This window comes from Neofelis nebulosa, chromosome 6 (genome assembly GCF_028018385.1).
Source record: "Neofelis nebulosa isolate mNeoNeb1 chromosome 6, mNeoNeb1.pri, whole genome shotgun sequence".
Taxonomy (NCBI): domain Eukaryota; kingdom Metazoa; phylum Chordata; class Mammalia; order Carnivora; family Felidae; genus Neofelis; species Neofelis nebulosa.
In genome coordinates, this window is record NC_080787.1 from 102,280,986 (window position 1) to 102,300,484 (window position 19,499).

At 39.5% G+C, this 19,499-nt stretch overlaps 1 protein-coding gene across 4 annotated transcripts in view; it reads right to left on the minus strand.

Moving 5' to 3' along the window:
• Window positions 1-9,064: 9,064 nt before the first annotated feature.
• The window catches only part of PPIL6 (peptidylprolyl isomerase like 6), a 32,277-nt gene continuing 21,842 nt past the window's right edge, over window positions 9,065-19,499 (minus strand). For 3 of the 4 annotated variants that reach the window (XM_058734933.1, XM_058734931.1, XM_058734930.1), the window contains 2 exons: window positions 14,359-14,494; window positions 9,065-9,264 (listed from right to left, as the gene is read on the minus strand). In XM_058734933.1, coding sequence (XP_058590916.1) covers window positions 9,153-9,264; window positions 14,359-14,494 — 248 coding nt within the window. In that variant the 3' untranslated portion in view covers window positions 9,065-9,152. Of the gene's footprint in view, window positions 9,265-11,158; window positions 11,274-14,358; window positions 14,495-19,499 lie in introns of all 4 variants that reach the window. The other variant, XR_009263202.1, reaches the window with a different exon arrangement.

A 19,499-nucleotide genomic window follows, 5' to 3' on the forward strand; every position in this document is an offset into this window, starting at 1 on the left:
ATGCCTGTTAATGTTCTGTCACTGCTCAGGTTTTTAGTAAGGGTGAGCGCCATCTGATGCCCAGTCTCACAAAATATTCACAATTGCAGCCGTGCTTATATTAAATAGTAAAAATTGGACTATAAAAGGTATTTTAATGCTGTTTTCAGTTATTTGTACTTATCATGCAAGTTCAATTATTCACATTTAACCCTAATAAAATAGCGCGAACATTATTTGCTTTTTTTGAGATCTGCTTTGCTATGAAAAACCAAAAAAGTTGACTTCATAAACATTTTACCATTTTTTCCTCAACTTCAAATCTTCACTACTTTCTAGGATCTAACCAGTGGGGCTCTTTTGTACCCTGATGACTATGAACATTTGTTCTATTGACTACACAAGCAAATACAGTTGGAGATTTGCTTGGATGTAAATAAGAAACTGATGATGGTTGATCCAACCTATGGCTGGAAGAATGAGAGTGCAGCCAAATACTTAAATGAGGTCCCATTATCGGCCTTTAGTGAACTGGCTGCTCTTCTCTCAAGGTATGTTTCCCACAGCATGTATATAGCATATGACTGTCTGACACCCAAAGGAAGGCACTAGTAAACTTTTTTTTTTTTAAGTTAAAAATATAATAGAAGTCTGTTTTCTTCCTATACTCCATTGGATCAACTTGTTTACATCCTAGGATGAACACACCCCATTGTGGAGACCATTGTTTTATGATTTGTCACCTGGATGTTCAACTCTAGTCTTCAGATTTTTGATAAGAGAACATTTCACTCTCGTTTTAAAACTAGAGAAGCATTGGCTTATTTTATTTTACATGACATCTGTTAAGCTAGTTCAAGGAAGATTTCCAAAGTCATTTCAGTGTTCCGTAGCAAGGACTGGCATCTGTAACACAGTTTGTTTTTGTTTTTGTTTTTTAAGTTTTTATTTTGAGAGAGAGAGTGCTAGTCGGGGAGGGGCAGAGAGACAGAGGGAGAGAATCCCAAGCAGGCTCTGCACTGTCAGCACAGAACCCCACACGGGGTGAGAACCCTGAGATCGTGACCTGAGCTGAAATCAAGAGTCAGATGCGTAACCAACTGAGCCACCCAGGCACCCATGTAGCACAGTTTTGATAACATATATTAAACATTGTAATATTTAAATAAGTTTCAACAAAGAAGATTGTAATAAATCAAAGATTAATAGTAAGGTGAAATTATAGATTCAATTTCTTATTATTAGCACTGTGATTAGGATTGATGATAAACTAGAGATCCTGTCATTAGGAGGCTCTCCACTTTGGCTATGGATATGTCTTCCATAACTATTCCAGGGTTTCAGAAGGGAGCATTATACTTGACAGCAGTTATTCTTAACCTTGACTGAACATAGAAATCACCTGGGAAGTTTTGAAAATTCCTGATGCCAGAGTACCAATTGAATTAGTCTGGAAAAATGCGTGGGCTCTCCACGTGTTTTTATTTATTTATCTTTTTAATGTCTTTATTTATTTTTAAGTGGGGAGAGGGGCAGAGAAAGCGAGGGAGACACAGAATCTGAAACAAGCGCCAGGCTCTGAGCTGTCAGCACAGAGCCAGATGTGGGGCTTGAACTGGAGCTGTGAGATCATGACCTGAGCTGAAGTCGGACACTTAACCGACTGGGCCGCCCAGGTGCCCTTCTCCACATGTTTTTAATCTGCACCTTAGGTTGGGGTGCCTGGGTGGCTCAGTCGGTTAAGCAGCAGACTTCAGCTCAGGTCATGATCTCGCAGTTCATTGGTTCAAGCCCCTGTCAGGCTCTGTGCTGACAGCTCAGAGCCTGGAACCTACTTCAGATTTTGTGTCTCCCTCTGTCTCTCTGCCCCTCCCCTGCTCACGCGCTCGCGCTCTCTCTCTCTCTCTCTCAAAAATAAATAAACTCCCTCTCTCTGCCTCTCCCCTGCTCTCTCTCTCTCTCAAAAATAAATAAACGTTAAAAAAAATTTTGCAACTTAGGTTGAAAACCACAGCTTTACTCTTATTTCTCGAAGTGTGGTTCATGAACCCAGTGCACTCATACCTCCTGAAAATGTTTTAGAGATGCAAAATCTCAGGCCTCACCTCAGACCTCTTGAATGATAATCTGCATTTTTTTCAACATCCATGTGTACATGTGTTTTAAAGTTTGAGAAGCCTGCTTATTATAACCTGTGGAGAACTATTCTAGGTATCTAAATTGCTGCAGTTCCTGATAGTGAATCATCTACAAGATGACATTAAGCAAAACGTTCTGTAAAGTTTTTATTTGCTTTGTTTTGCATTACAAATAAATGTAAGGTCAGGGTACAAACACAGAACTCTTGGATATGGGTTCTGTCTAGGCTGGCACCTGAGACGTATTTGTTTTTATTTCTATTCTGCTTCAAACCCGGTCTGCTAGAGTTTTTTTCCATTATATGCCTTAGTCCTTTAGGAAATGGAATCCTTTTTTCTAACATATTCCTAAGGAACAACCCCAGTTCAAGCTAAACTACACCCCAGGCAGCTTTCTGATACCCTGCACTAGCTACTGCTTCCCTCTGTGCCTAGGTATTCATTGTGTTCCTCCTGATCCTCTCTTGGAGAGCTGATTTCAGCCAGAACACTCCCAGATGGACATTCTGGTTATTAAAATATTCAAGTGATTTTGTACTGACTGCTAACAGGGCACTGCCCTGAGCCGCCAAAGTGTCCGAGACCCCCATCCCAAGATGCCTCTGCCTGTTGCCTCTCCTGTGGCCGGAGGCCTGAGCTCCAGTCCAGCAGGAGCTCCAGGACCCTGAACCAGGCCTCTAGTCACCGTCCCTTCTGATCGAGCAGTGTTGGCATACCTCTATGCCATCTTCATCTACCTTGACAAAATCAAAGTTTCTCGTCTCATCGTTTTTCCTCATTCTATTCTGTGGTCCATTTTGTATTTTGTAACTTTTTCTTCCACATACTTGCAAGGCACAGGTCTCGTCGATCTATGTATTTAATACATCCTGGAGGTTCTCAACGTGTGGTCTCTAGACCAGCAGCGTGAGTCTCACTTGGAAAGTGTTAAAAATGCAGATTCTCTGGCCCTCACCAGACCCAATGAATCGGAAGTGGGGGTGAGGCTCAGGAACCTGTATTTTGTTGATAGGCTCAAGCATTTCTTATTCATACTGAAGCAAAAGAACTTATGATTTACATTTTCAAAGCCCTCTCTAATCAGTTCCACACTTCATACTTTATGTGGTATATGTTTCTGTTGAGTTTGTTACAGACGTTTTGTATGCTATAAAATTTATTTGAGATATGGACTGACTAGATTGGCCAATTTAAGATTCCATTTTAGGAAGGGTGGTTGATAATATAATGACTATAGTACTTTAAAAAATGAGTTTCCATAGGGAGAGCATATCACTAGGTGTGATGGAGATCCATTAAAAATAATTTTTTTTAATGTTTATTTTTGAGAGAGAGAGAGACCGAGTGTCATCACGGGAGGGGCAAAGAGAGAGGGAGACACAGAATCTGAAGCAGGCTCCAGGCTCTGAGCTGTCAGCACACAATCTGAAGGATGGAGATCCATTTTAATTTTGAGTATATACGTTTTAATAAATTTAGTCAATTGAAAATGAATGTGATGTTAGGGACAATAGCTAAGACTGAACATAAGCGGGACTTGATGTTTCTTGAAGTGATGATGATATTTTTTGTCAGTGGCAGCTTGACTGGCTTTTGCAGGTTAACGTTCCAGAAGGGAAACTAATTTTTATCGAATAGCTGCTGTGTGTTAAGCATCAGCAGAAGTGTCTTCACATATTATCTCAATTAATCATCAAACTGCTGTGAGATACAAGTACCCCTATCTTACTAATGAAATTGAAACCCAAAAGTTGATAGAGTTGTTACTGATTTTATAAATTTAGTCAGAGAATCACTAAAGTTTTAGAGGCAGAGGGAGCTAATATCTTCTTTACTTCTATCTTTTCTTTCTACAACTGAGGAAAGTGAAAGGCTAAGTGATTTGACTGCCACATTGCTAGGCAATGGGGACTAAAACACTCCTAATTTAAAATATGTACAAAATGCAAAAACTCAGAATATGGAACCCTGAGGTTGCCAGACTATTCATTCATTAACAGATAACTGGCATGGTTTGCAGTTGGAGCAAACAAATTCTTTAGATAGAATTTCATTTTTTTAAATTTTTTTATTTTGTTTATTTTTTATTTTATTTAAATCCAAGCTAGTAACATAGAGTGAGTATTGGTTTCAGAAGTAGAACACAGTGATTCATCACTCACATATAACACCCAGTGCTCATCCCAGCAAGTGCCCTCCTTAATGCCCATCACCCATTTGGCCCAATTCCCTACCCACCTCCCCTCCAGCAACCCTCAGTTTCTTCTCTGTATTTAAGAGTCTCTTATGGTTTGCCTCCCTCTCTGTTTTTCTCTTATTTTTCCTTCCCTTCCCCTATGTTCATCTGTTTTGTTTCTTAAATTCCACATGAGTGAAATCATACGATATTTATCTTTGATTTATTTTGCTTAGCATAATGCACCCTGTTTCCATCCACGTTGTTGCAAATGGCAAGATTTCACTCTTTTGATTGCCAAGTAATATTCCAGTGTATGTGTGTATGCTACATCATCTTTATCCATCCATCAGACAATGGACAACATTTGGGCCCTTTCCATAATTTGGCTATTGTTGATAGAGCTGCTATAAATGTTAGGGCACACGTGCCCCTATGAATCAGCATTTTTGCATCCTTTGGATAAATACCTAGTAGTGCGATTGCTGAGTTATAAGGTAGCTGTATTTTTAATTTTTTGAGGAACTTCCATACTGTTCTCCAGAGTGGCTGCACCAGTTTGCATTCTCACAGCAGTGTAAAAGGGGTCCTCTTTCTCCACATCCTCGTCAACATTTGTTGTTGCTTGAGTTGTTCATTTTAGCCATTCTGACAGGTGTGAGATGGTAGATAGAATTTTTTTTTTTTTATTGGTGGGAAATATTTATTCAAACTAACATAGGTAAAGACTTAATGTCTTTGCTATATTGGAAAAATATTTACATTATTATAGAAAAATAGCTAAATTTTCTGAAGAAGTAACTCACAGAAGTGCATGTGGTTAGTACACTTTTTTTTTTAACTTTCCACACTTTTTTATTTTTATTTTTTATTTTTTAAAATTTACATCCAAATTAATTAGCATATAGTACAACAATGATTTCAGGAGTAGATTCCTTAGTGCCCCTTACCCATTTAGCCCATCCCTCCCCACAACCTCTCCAGTAACCCTCTGTTTGTTCTCCGTATTTAAGAGTCTCTTATGTTTTGTCCCCCTCCCTGTTTTTATATTATTTTTGTTTCCCTTGTCTTATGTTCATCTGTTTTGTCTCTTAAAGTCCACATATGAGTGAAATATGATTTTTGTCTTTCTCTAATTTCACTTAGCATAATACCCTCTAGTTCCATCCACGTAGTTGCAAATGGCAAGATTTCATTCTTTTTGATTCCAAGTAATACTCCATTGTGTGTGTGTGTGTGTGTGTATACCACATCTTCTTTATCCATTCATCCATCGATGGACATTTGGGCTCTTTCCATACTTTGGCTATTGTTGATAGTGCTGCTATAAACATGGGGGTGCATGTTTCCCTCCGAAACAGCACACCTGTATCCCATGGATAAATGCCTAGTAGTGCAATTGCTGGGTCGTAGGGTAGTTCTATTTTTGGTTTTTTGAGGAACCTCCATCCTATTTTCCAGAGTGGCTGCCCCAGCTTGCATTCCCAGGTAGATAGAATTTTAAATGTTTATCTCAAATTTCCCAAAATAAGAAAAATGTCCAGATACCACACTCCCCTTATTCACATGGCTTAATGTAAGACACGGCATACATGTTAGACTTTGCCATACTAGCAATTAGGGAAAGGTCACAAAATTAACATTTTGTATATAAGTCCCCAGAATGCCTTTACTCTCTTATTTGTAGACATGGAAGAATCTAGAATTCCTTCTGTTTAATCAAAAGGAGAGTCTTAAAATTGTGTTATATTAAACAAAACTTGGAGTTAATTGGGATAAGCTTTTGAGTCCTTGAACCAGTTTCTCCAAATGACATGGCTAAACATATACATCATCCTAATACAGAATACATTTTTTTAAGTTTATTCATTTATTTTAGAGGGAGAGATCACACTAGCACAAGCAGGGGAGGGGCAGAGAGAGAGGGAGAGAGAGAATCCCAAGCAGGCTCCGCACTGCCAGCATGGAACTCAGCATGGGGCTCAAACTCAAGAAATGTGAGATCATGACTTGAGCTGAAATCCAGAGTCAGTACTTAAGTGAGCCACCAGACACCCCAATACAGAATACATTTTAATACAGAAGTATTACTGGGTGTACCTTCATTAATTTTGTTTAATGTTTATTTTTGAGATAGAGACAGAGTGAGAGCAGGGGAGGTGAGAGAGACAGACACAGAATCCAAAGTAGGCTCCAGGCTCTGAGCTGTCAGCACAGAGCCCAACATGGGGCTCACACCCACAAACCGCAAGATCATGACCTAAGCTGAAGTCAGGTGCTCAACCGACTGAGCCACCCAGGAGCCCCACAGTGTGTACCCTTAAATGGTGGTAATAAGAACCACTGCATACACAGATTTGTGATTAAACTTTCCACACAGCCTGAGAGTAGGAAGTGGAAGCAAAGAAAGGGACCATGAACTTGCCATCCTTTAGAAGGTTGGCAGAGTTCTACCTTTACATTTCAAGTGAGTTGAAAAATAAAGGGAGGTGGAATCCGTTTCTTAACCCATGCAGATACCACAATTCTTTCATATCAGATAAAATGCTTAATTACCTAGTATATGGGTTCATTGCCAGTAAGAATTGCTCTGCTGCTTGTTATTACATGACTAATGCTTGTAATTTGTTTTAAGCAGGATCTCTGCAAAGCATCAGTTTCATTCATCACATGCTTCACTAGTTGGTGAGAGTCTCTGTGGCAGTCCTAGCCCCACTTTGAGATGTCACCAGTGTGACCAGAGGAACCCATCCAAAGGCCCAGAGAGGATCTGGGGACTTCATACAAACAGCTTAACCTCTCAGGTTGGCTGAAACTCTTCAGAATAGAGGAAGAGGAGGTATCTCCTCTTCAGTGTTTCCCAAATCTGGCTATTAATCAGTCATTGAGGAGCTTTTAAAAAATACAACTTCCCAGGCCACACCCTGAAAGTTCTACCCAGTAATTTGTCAAGCATACATTTGATGAGCATATACAGCATAAAAGGTCCTATTCTAGGTCCTGCATACAAATTATTGATTCTGTGAACCCTCACAACAACTCTATGTGGTAGGTCCTCTGCTTTGACATGAAGAAATAGAGATACAGTGAGGTTCTTGCCTGAGTCCATGCATCCAGGGGATGGCAGAGCTAGGATTCAAACCCAGGCTGTCTGGCTCCATAACACATTCTTAACACTATACTGCCTCTGGGTCACTTGAGAATGCGCACCATGCCTTCTCCCCACCCATCTCCGATCTTAGTATAAAAGCATATACCAAATAACAATAAAGCTGTTATTTAAGAAAAAAAAAAAGGCAAGCATATTCCAGTTGTCAGGAGTTAGGGATGGGTGGTGGGGAGCAGGGGAGTAGGTATAAAGGGGTAGCCCAAGGGAGGTCTTTTTGAAAAGATCTGTGTCTTGACTGTGGCATCAGTCACATGAACCTACACATGATAAAATGATAACACACATGGTACCAATGTCAGTTCCCTGGTTTTGATATTATACTATAGTTGTGTAAGATAATGTCCATTGGAGAACCTGGGTGATTGGTACACAAGACTGCTCTGTACTATTTTTGCAACTTCCTGTAAATGTATAGTCATTTCAAACTGAAAAGTAAAAAGCATATGCCTACTTTTGGCAACCCCCAAGTCAATTAGAGGTCTGTCTCCTTAAGATTGGCTTAAAGAGAGATCATTCTTGGAAGACAGACCTTCCACTAAGGGTAAGAAAAGCTCAATCAATGGCTTTGGGCAGAGCATGAATGCACCGGCGGTGGTGGTGGAGGCAGCTGAGCGAGGTCACCACTAACAGAGTCACGCACTTCAGTGACTACACAGAAGGGGCTGAAACCAGTTACTTATGTCTTGCAGTGAATCCCAAATGACTAGTGCCCAGCTGACTTAAGAAGCTCCAGGTTGAGCTGAATGAATGCACAGAGTCCCTACGCCATATTTAGAGACTCTGACTCAGTAGATCAAGGACAGGGTCCAGCAGTCTCTGTTTTAAATGTTCCCCAGGTGATGGGTTTGAGAATCTTAGATTAAGGAGCAGCTGATAAAGCTAGATCCCCAATAACATCACAGGAGTGTCAACCACCACAGGGTTGATTTGGGTTGGGATGAACAGTCCAAGCTCTTGGTTTTCATTTGGTTGGTATGGTCAGAGACAACTATTCTCTTCATGTCATATAGAAACATCGAAAGTATATGCCCTTTTCTGCATGCTGTGTATAAACAGTGAAATATTACAATGAATTTATCTATTGCCTCTTTTCTATTTGGTCATTTACCAAGTTTCTCAGGGTAGAAAATGTATTTTATAAACAACATAATTCTGCTAAAAATGTTTTAGGATTGGAAGGCCATTAGGTACCCTGCTAAATTAAGAATGGTTTTGGTTACAAGTAGCAAAATAGTCAACCAATAGTAACATAAGCAAGCAGGGGTCTATTTGTCTCACAGGAAAAAGTCCAGAGATAGGTGCTTGCTGGAATTGGTTCTGCAGCTCAAGAGCTGGGACTGACATCTCTAGTTTTCTTGACCTTTCCTTCACAGCTCCATGCTGTCTGCGTTCAAGACTGGATGAAGGGAAGGGGCAGGACCACTGGCATTCTACTCCTGTCTCACTGGCCAGATGGTATCCCATGGCCATGACTAGCTGCAAAGGAGGCTGGGGAATGAAGTGTTTTGCTTTTATAGTCTCTATGGCAGAGGCAGGAAGGAAAAATGGGGAGGGGTTAGGTGTCAGGTGGGCCAACCTACAGCGGTCTGCACAGCTTTCAAATTAAATTTTATCAGGCACTGTTTAATTAAATACAGAAACAGCTTATCAGACGCATAATAATAAGTTGTCAGAAAATATTGTATGAAAATCAGGCATAAAGATCTCCACTGTCAACAATCATACAGCGTTGTTTTGGTCTTTCATTCTCTGTTGGAACCAATTCTAGTTTTCGAAGAACTTGTGTTCCTTCAATCAATTGCCTATGTAGGAGGAAAAAATGGAAAACTTAGTCATAAATTTTCACACTTAGCTTCCATTCCTAAATTGAGTCCTATCTTGTTTAGCTGAGGCTATTTTGTATGAATTAGATTAACACCTGTCATAAATATCATTAATAGCTGTAGATGTGTCCACTTTGCCATGGCTCCTTCACATCTGTTCTGGGATCAGAACAGACTGAAATCTGTCATTCTCACTGCTGTCAGAATGATCTCTTAAAAATGCAAATCTAAAAAAAAATGCAAGTCTGATCTCACCTCCCTGTTAAAACACTTCAATAATTTCCCATTATTCTTGTGATAAAGACCAAAAATGTCTACCATGGCCCGCCATGGCCGGCCTCCCCACTGCCCTCCAGTGCTGTCCTATGGTGTGCTCCCCTCGTTCTCTGCCCCAGCTGGACTGGCTTCAGTACCTCAGTATCCCATGTTGCTTTCCAGCCACATCTGTCTGTTTTGCTCCTGCCCCCCACTTCCCTCAGCATCACTCCACAGGGAAGTTTCCCAGAGCCCACCTCTGCTTATGTCAAGCTCCCAGTCTTATGGGAATTATCAGGGTTAATTTGACATTTATTTGTATGATTCTTTGATTAATTTTTGATTCTCCCATGAAGACATGGTTCATGCTTTTACTTAATACTCAATGCCTAATGTAATGTTGGCATCTAATCAACATCCACTGAATACATGACTAAAAGTTCAAAGCCATGGTAGTTTGGATCTCCAGACATTCACCAGCCATGGGCTGGAATTTCCCTGAGTAGAGCTAGACTTCTGATGGTTCTCTCAATTGAAAGAGAGCAACATGGACCAGAGAGTCAGCCCTAAACATAGGACTAATGCCCTTTGCCAGTGTTTGGGCGGAAACAGTGGCTGAGGGGGAGGTGAGGTTTCCATTTCATGAGCCTTTATAAGGACATGGCCATGCTGACACTGATCACCCTCTAGCCATCTCTTTGTCTGCCTCTGGCAGAAACCGTGACACAGAGCCTGACACAAGGTACAGTCTGAGGATGAAGAGCAAGGGATAAATGGACAGATTGACCTCTGACTAAAGAGGATGTGAATGAAGCCTGTTCTACAAATTGGTTTCACAAATATTGAAGGAACACCTCCTGTGTGCATCTCTCCACTGTGACAGGTGTTAGGACAGAAGATGCATTTTTTTTTTTTTTTACACTGTGCCAAAGAGGACAAAGAAGCAGTTTGATTTTGGTAATCAGGAAGTTTCTGACCTAAGCCCTGAACAGGATTTTGGCAGACTAGCGGGAGGTAGAAAGGAACAAGATAAGCAAAAGCCCAGAGGCTCTTCTGCGAGTGAGGGTACTCTGGCTGGCTGCAGTTCAGTTGCCATGTTGAGTTTCCAAATCTCCATTTCCAGCCTTTGCCCAGTGTGAATAACCACTTCTGGTATTCCAGAGTTGCCACCTGCCTCTAGTGTAGGTATCCTAATCTGAAACACAACTTGTCCATCCTGAATTCATGACCTCTCCCATATCCTCCTTGTATTCTCTATCTTGGTGAATGGCACCAACCATCCAATCAGTTCTAAAATCCTAGTTGTTTTTCTAGACCTTCATTGCCCAACATGGTAGCCACTGGCCACATGGGGCTATTTTAGTTTAAAATTTAGTAAAATTTAGTTCCTCAATTTTACTAGTCATATTTTGAGTGCTCAATGGCTGCATGTGGCTGGTGGCTATCATACTGGACAGCACAGATTATGGTACGTTTGCATCACTGCAGAAAATTCTGTTAGATAACCACCGCTCTAGACTCTTCCCATGACCTCACCACGACCATTTAAATGGTCATAAAGTCTTGTTGAATCTAACTTCCAACTACTTCTTGAATTTTCTGTTCTTCCCTTGCTTACCTGTACTGCCAGTGCCTTGTGGCCCAGGACTTCATTTATGGCACTATTATCATTGCTTCTTAACTGGCCTTTCCGCCTTCATTTTCATCCTTTGCCAATTAATTCCTCGCTTCTTCTAAAAAGATTTTTTTCAAAATAAGAACCTGGCCGCGTTGTTCCCAATTAAAAATTCTTCCATGGCTTCCCATCCCCTTTGGGTGGGGAATCTCTGCTCAGCAGAATGGCATTCATAGCCCTTTGGGACCTGGGCCTATCTCCTCTTCTCCACTCTCCTTTCTCTCCATTCTCCACTAGGTACTAAGCTCTAGCCAGATCAAATGACTTGTAGATAAGATGCTCTCCTTACTTCTTAAAGCCTTCTGCCAAAGCTCTTTGCTCTTCTTAAAATTTTATTTTACTCATTTTGATGCCAGCCTTCTCTGCCTAACTTCTATGTGAATTTCAGTACTCATCTCACCTTCTCATGAAGCTTTCTATGACCCTTCCCCCATTTGGGCATCCCCTATAAAGAAATTAATTCCCCCCACCACTGTCCCCAACATACACCCTTTCTACTTATGCATGTATGAATGGAGATTTTACAGCTTTGTATTTTGATATTCTTTCTCTGTGAAACCACTGGGGTAAGACTGTGGGTTGATACAGTCTCCTCTGAAGGCAATTCCTAGTGTTATCCACCTATCTGAAGGGGCAAGTTGATGTATCAGAAAGTAGGGCTCAAAAGGAGGGGAAATTTCTCTTTCTAAACCTTGCTAATCATGTCTGGGCTTCCAAAAGGTCAGATAAACCTGGGAATGCTCTGAGATGATAGGAAGAGAAAGCATTAACACTAGAGGCAATCCTATAGTGGGGAAGGATGGTACCCCTGAAAGAGTTACACTTTGTTGGAGTATCTACTTGCCTATTATGGTATTATCTGTCTGCTTCTGCCTAGTGTCTTTAAGGTCTTGTTTAAATATTTCAGTTCAGACTCCGCTGTGATTTGGAGATTTCAGGGATTAACTGAGCTCATACTTGAGCTAGAACAATAAAAGAGGTGCAGTGCCTCCCTAAAACCAGTGTGGTGGTAACAACAAAAATGAGTGAGCAAGATTCCCCTGGAGGATGGTGAATCCCATGGAAAACAGCAATCATCAAAAGGAGATCACATCCTCCATTCCACTGCCACCCTCTAGGGATCTGCATTCACTTTTACTGATGGAGTTGGAGGGTGTTGTTTTCTCTCTCTCTCCTGTATCCCTGGTGCACTCTTTACAGAACGGGCATAGCCCAGGTCTGACTGACTTATAGCTGTTGGTTTTCTAATACACTGGAGACTCCCTAAAGGGCAGAAATTGTGCCTCTTCACTCTTTCCCCAGGACTGAGCACCATGACTGGCATATAGTAGGTATCTAATAAAATGCTGGTTGAATGAATGAATCAGGAGGCTAACAGAAGTGAAAGCTGAAAAAATATGTGGGGCCAGACAGTAAAAGCCCTGAATGCCACTCTAGACTCTAAGCTGTATGCATCTGGGGGTTGGGTGGGTGGTGAAGGAGGAGGCATTAAACCTTTTAAAGCAGTCATGTTTGTGATGAGAGAGGTACCTTTTGGAAAGATGTGAAGGATCACCTAAGCATGTGATTAAGATGGCACAAGGATATTTAAATGATCCAGGAAATTGTGAGGGTTATTTGGATTTCAAAATAATTGAAGAATGCTCATTTTCAAAATTAGAATGCAGCTTGGGGCGCCTGGGTGGCGCAGTCGGTTAAGCGTCCGACTTCAGCCAGGTCACGATCTCACGCTCCGTGAGTTCGAGCCCCGCGTCAGGCTCTGGGCTGATGGCTCGGAGCCTGGAGCCTGTTTCTGATTCTGTGTCTCCCTCTCTCTCTGCCCCTCCCCCGTTCATGCTCTGTCTCTCTCTGTCCCAAAAAAATAAAAAAAAAAAAAAAAAAAAAAAAAAAAATTAGAATGCAGCTTATTAGGACCAGGGAAAATAGAAGACAACACATCATTTTAGGTTATGCATTGATTAATATAAAATCATCTCTTTTTTGAAAGAAATCTTTGGATGAAAATATACTTTCTGCTTTTTCAATCTAGAAATATCACTTGCATTACAGTGAAGGAATAATTGTGGTTAAAATTAAAACTGCTGTGAAATTTCATGGGAAGAAGAGTCAGCAATTATTTCTATGGAGTGGCTGGAATAATCTAATACTTATTCAGAAAAGTTCTAATGCTCTGCATCATTTCAGGGAAGACCAAGTAAACTTCAATTTATATTGACTTCACTAGTAAGACATCATTAGATTGATAAAGAGTATATTCGTCATCCATTTTAGGTCCACATGCCTATAAAGCAACTTGATAATATATTCTAATAATTATTACCTGAGATGTTTCCATATTTTAAATTGTTCAGTTAAAAAAGTTACTTGTAATTTGGAGTGTTCGTCTATCTCTTCAAAATGTTCATGTACAGTATTTAAATGGCTTCACCTCATTTTTGCATCTAGATATATCTACATTATTAAGCACTATGGTATTATTCATAATAAATAGGAAGATAATATCCTTGAGGCTGAAGATAGAAGGATGGGTGGATGGATGGATGGATGGATGGATGGATGGTCAGAACATTATAACGGCTGTGCCTAAATGGTTTCTGTGGTTTGTATGTTTTTAAGTAGGCTTTGCAACCAGCACAGAGCCCAAAGCGGGGCTTGAACTCATGACCTGAGATCAAGACCTGAGCAGAGACCAAGAGTCTGACACTTAACCAACTGAGCCACCCAGGTACCCCTCTGTTTTTTAAAGATAGCAAGCTTGTTATGAAATATTCATTCTAAATGTTTGTGTATATTTATATTATTTTTGCTTTAAAATTCTATCCTCAGTTACTCATAAACCATATACCAAATCTTTTGGAACCACGTTTTTACATATGTAAGTATTATAATTTTTTTGTTTAAAGTTTATTTGTTTATTTTGAGAGAGAGAATGAGCAGGGGAGGGGCAGAGAGAGAGAGAGAGAGGAGAGAAAGAATCCCAAGCAGGCTCTGTGCTATCAGTGCAGAGCCTGACACGGGGCTTGAACCCATGAACTGTGAGATCATGACCTGAGCCGAAACCAAGAGTCAGATGCTCAACTGACTGAACCACCCAGGCACCCCCATATATGAGTATTATACAGACAAACGTACAGCACACATACCCAAAAGCCACATATTTTCTGTCTAGATAGGGCGTTGGTTGTAGTGTGATGTAGAATTGTGACCCATTGCTGTGACGGCCTTTGTTGACCATTCCAAGAACTCCCCTCTTATCATGAGGAATTGAAAAGTTTTCATCTAGAAAATACGATAAATAGTAGGTCATTAAAATATTTCCAAATTGTGAATATTCTGTTTCATACTTCACTCAACTGGGCTGTTAAAAAAGATAATATAAAGTCTTATTAGAACTATTTGAACATTTCTTTACCTTTAGTTTATCATTACTGTAGCTAAAAACAAGTGTGCTAAGAAAATTAATAATGTAAAAGGAAGTACTTTAAATTAATAATGTAAAAGGAAGTACATTGCTGAGGAATAAAGGTCAGCAAATTTTCTCGTGCTGTTTTGGCAACAGGACTTCATTCAGCCTACCAGCGTGATCATTAAAAATATCCCCTTTGAGAAGGCTTTCGGATATGACCCTTCCCCTCATAGCATCTTATACAGACCTCTGTGGTAGTATTCATAACACTGTGTGATTGTTTACATGGTTTTTTCTTCTCTAGTATGTGCAGACAGGGACCTTGTCTCAATATAGCTTAACTCCTAGGGCCTCCTAGCACCTTATCTGGCATATATGTGGTCTTAAATGTTGACGATGAAAGTAATTCATGCTGATTTTTAGTCTTCAAATAAATTTTAATCTCAAACCATCTATGGACCAAGTGGAAAGTGATTTTTTTTTTTTTTTTAGTGTAAGGTTAACAAGTAAAGAGAATTATATGATGGTAAATTAGGTTACCATTTTCAGGAAGTGCCATTTTTAGCATGAAATAAGATTGACCTCCAAACTCAAAATACAGAAGGAAGTAGTAGAAGAGGAATTCACTAAAAGTTTTCAGTCAATAACGTTATAAAATTCTGGGAATTATTGAGAGATATGAACACTAACTGTCAATAAGCTTTTCTGAAACTGCAGTTGCTAAATATTTAGTTTCAAAGCTAAACCAACTAAGCAATTAAGCCATATTTATGGTAGTTACTTTTAGCTTGTTAAGTTGCAAACTGAGTAAAAACCTCTGAAATCTTATGAAATGCATATAAAGCATTTTTGTGTAAATGGTTCTATATAATTACATTAATGCTCTATATTCATTTCAGGGGAATTGAGAAATAATCCATTAATTTTACAGAAAATCGCATGGAATAGAAATCTGCCCAAAGATTCAGAGTTTTACCAAAATAGCATTTGTCATTGTTCTTAGATATTATGATAAATTTTTCTTTAATTCTGTAAGCAATAAGAAAATTTGTAGGGTTGTAACATTTTTACATTCTGTGATTATGGGCGAAATGTTAAAGCTTAATTAACTTAATTAACTTTTAAAAAGTTAATGTATAGGTATAGGCAGCCCCTGACTTACAAATTTAAAGTGTGTTCACCTCAAAAGATGTGCGAAAATTAAATATATATGTTAACAATTGTTTTAACAGAATGTTGATGTGGAATGTAGGGACCTGAGGCTATGTTGCTTCCAAACCCCTCAGTGACAGTGCCACAACCAAGTAAAGTCCTTGGGTAGAATTTGACCTGCTCCTGCTTCTGGAAAGCATCCCACTGAGGGGAAGGGAGCCAACTCCCCGCCCCCCACCCCCTTCTCTACACAGTTACTGGTGGAGGCCTTCGCCATGAATAATAAGCTGTAGTGACCCTTCCCATAGCTTGGCATGAGATGCACCTAAGACTTGCTACCTGCTTCACAGCTCACTTGGGGAATGAGTGGCCCCCAGCCATGCTGGAGCATATTATCCACTTAAAGATGGGAGCCAGTGGCATAATAGAGTTCAAAATAAAACTCTGTCCTTAGAGAAGCTTTCCTGAGAAATGGATATCTGAATAGTATTTTTACATTAATAGGGAGAGAGATATTTTCCTACAAGTAACAATATTAAGATGAAGAATGAAAATCCCAGGTTTAATTCAACATTTGTTCATTTGACAAATATTTTTTGAAAATTTTTAAGTTTATTTATTTATTTTGAGAGAGAGAGAGAGAGTACAAGCGGGGAAAGGCCAGAGAAAGAGGGAGAGAGAGAATCCCAAGCAGGCTCCGCACTGACAGTGGGCTCGCACTCACAAACTGAACTCAAACCGTGAGATCATGATCTGAGCAGAAATCAAGAATCGGTTGCTCAACCAGCTGAGCCACCCAGGTTCCCCTTGATAAATATTATTTGAATGCCTAGTGTATTCTGAGTGCTAAGTAGGAGCTTAATGCTTTTGATTTACATTTAAAAAAACGTAAATTTAGTCTGCTCACATTTTTTTGAGGACAGGAAAAACAAAACTACTGATCATTAAGTCAACCAAACCTTTTTTCTTTTTCCCTTCGCTTTGTCTGAGTGGGTTAATTAACTGCTATAAATTATTTTAACTCTATCGGTAGCCCTGAATAGAAAAGAAAAATTTCAACAATATACAAAAAAAAAAAAAAAAAAAATGCTTTGGGGTAGGAGGAACAAAAAACATCTTTAAAATAGGAAAAATTTTAAATTTGAGTGCAGCTAACAGCATAATTAGTAATAGTTTTATTTTTAGGTCATGTTAATTGAGGCGTGGAAGGAAGTTTAAAAGCTATGTTAGCAACTCCAAACCCTTTCATTACCTTGCCTGTGACTCAGGAGTTCTTGCCTCTGCCATTTACCATAAGATATGGAAGATATGGAATCTAGTTACTGCTCTGTGGTCAAAACTGGCATCATTTGTGATATACAACATTAAAAGTAAAATGTAACCGAAAGAGAAATCAGAAATTTATGTGCTGAAGAAAATCAGTTTCTGAATTTGTTTAAAATAAAGCTCATTCCGATGGTTATAAAGGAAGCAAATACTGTAAGTCTGGGAAAACTGCCATGCATTCTCTCTGGTAAAAATATCATCAGACAGGGGCGCCTGGGTGGCGCAGTCGGTTAAGCGTCCGACTTCAGCCAGGTCACGATCTCGCGGTCCGTGAGTTCGAGCCCCGCGTCAGGCTCTGGGCTGATGGCTCGGAGCCTGGAGCCTGTTTCCGGTTCTGTGTCTCCCTCTCTCTCTGCCCCTCCCCCGTTCATGCTCTGTCTCTCTCTGTCCCAAAAATAAATAAAACACGTTGAAAAAAAAAAATTTAAAAAAAAAAAAAATATCATCAGACAGTTTAGGACATTTCCATATAATTTGCTGAAGGCAATAATATCAAGTACAAATCTGACCTGAATCCAGCAATATCAGTTTTGTAAGCCCACTGTTCTACTTTTACCATTCTATTTAAATAATAATAGTTATTCACTAATTATTTGTTGTTATATAAAAGTACATGAAAGTGTGCTACTTAGCTGCTAGGAATTTACCCAAGGGATACAGGAGTGCTGATGCATAGGGGCACTTGTACTCCAATGTTTATAGCAGCACTCTCAACAACAGCCAAATGATGGAAAGAGCCTAAATGTCCATCAACTGATGAATGGATAAAGAAATTGTGGTTTATGTACACAATGGAATACTACTTGGCAATGAGAAAGAATGAAATCTGGCCTTTTGTGGCAACGTGGACGGAACTGGAGAGTGTTATGCTAAGTGAAATAAGTCATACAGAGAAAGACAGATACCATATGTTTTCACTCTTATGTGGATCCCAAGAAACTTAACAGAAGACCATGGGGTAGGGGAAGGGGAAAAAAAAAAGTTAGGGAGAGAGCCAAACCATAAGAGACTCTTAAAAACTGAGAATAAACTGAGGGTTGATTGGGGGGGGGGGGGGAGGGAGGGGAAAGTGGGTGATGGGCATTGAGGAGGGCACCTGTTGGGATGAGCACTGGGTGTTGTATGGAAACCAATTTCATATTAAAAAATTTTTTTAAAAGGAAAAAAAAAAGTGTGCTTAGTATGTTTTAATTATTGCTTTCATGAAGTACTTATTTATAAGCATGTTGACTGTGTGTGTGACATTAGGAATGAATAGCCAGCATTTTGAACACTTGAGTGGATAAATACAGTATATTTATAATATTACATTAGTGAAAATGAGAGAATTCCAGCTATATAGACAACATGAATGAATTTCATAGGCAGTGATGAACAAAAGAAGCAAGCCACACAAAGAATGCCTGTAGTATGATTCCATTTACATAAAATTAAAAAATAGGGAAAATTAAACTATATTGTTTAGGAATATATACATGGGTGGTAAAACTATCAAGAAAAGCAAGGAAAAAGGCTAGTGGTTACCTCTGAGGGAGGTGGAGTTATCGCTGAGGATGGACAAATGGGGTGCTTCTGGCATGCTGGCAGTTTTAATTTCTTGACAAGGGTGATAATGTGGGGGTTTGCTTTATAATAATGTTTTAATTGTACATATGCACTTTCTATATATGTGTCACAATTTTAAAAAAATAGCCCTTGGGGCACCTGGGTGGCTCAGTCCGTTGAGCATCTGGCTTCGGCTCAGGTCATGATCTCACGGTTGGTGAGTTCGAGCCCCATGTCGGGCCCTGTGCTGACAGCTCAGAGCCTGGAGCCTGCTGTGGATTCTGTGTCTCTCTCTCTGCCCCTCCCCTGCTCATGCTCTTCCCTATCTCTCCAAAGTAAATAAACATTAAAAAAAAAAAAAAAATAGCTCTTAAATGGCTACCCAGACCATACTATTTTCAGTTCTCATTTCTAATAAAAAATACTTTTGTATAACTTTTAGTTGCATTATTGAATATTGACAATACATCAGGTTCTTTGCCTTTTATTAATGTCCACTTTCATTTAAAGATAAGGAGATCTAAGAATTGGACAAATGGATCTTAACTGTTGTATCTGTGAATTAGGGCACAAGCTAATAATGTAACAAGGATAATACAGTATTTTAAAATATATACCTTTTTTCTTTTTTTTTTTTTTTTTGTATAAATGACATTTTATCTAGTTAGCCCAAACTACCTAGTCGCCAATCCTTGGCCAGTGGGAAGGATTAGGAATATTATACAAGGAATACAAGGAGAAAAAAAGGGGTTAATACTCAGTTTGTAACATTAAGAATAGGATTTGGTAAGACAATTTAAGAAATAGTGATTCAAAACAAAGCAAAACAGACTTTCTTCAAGTTAAAAAAAATGA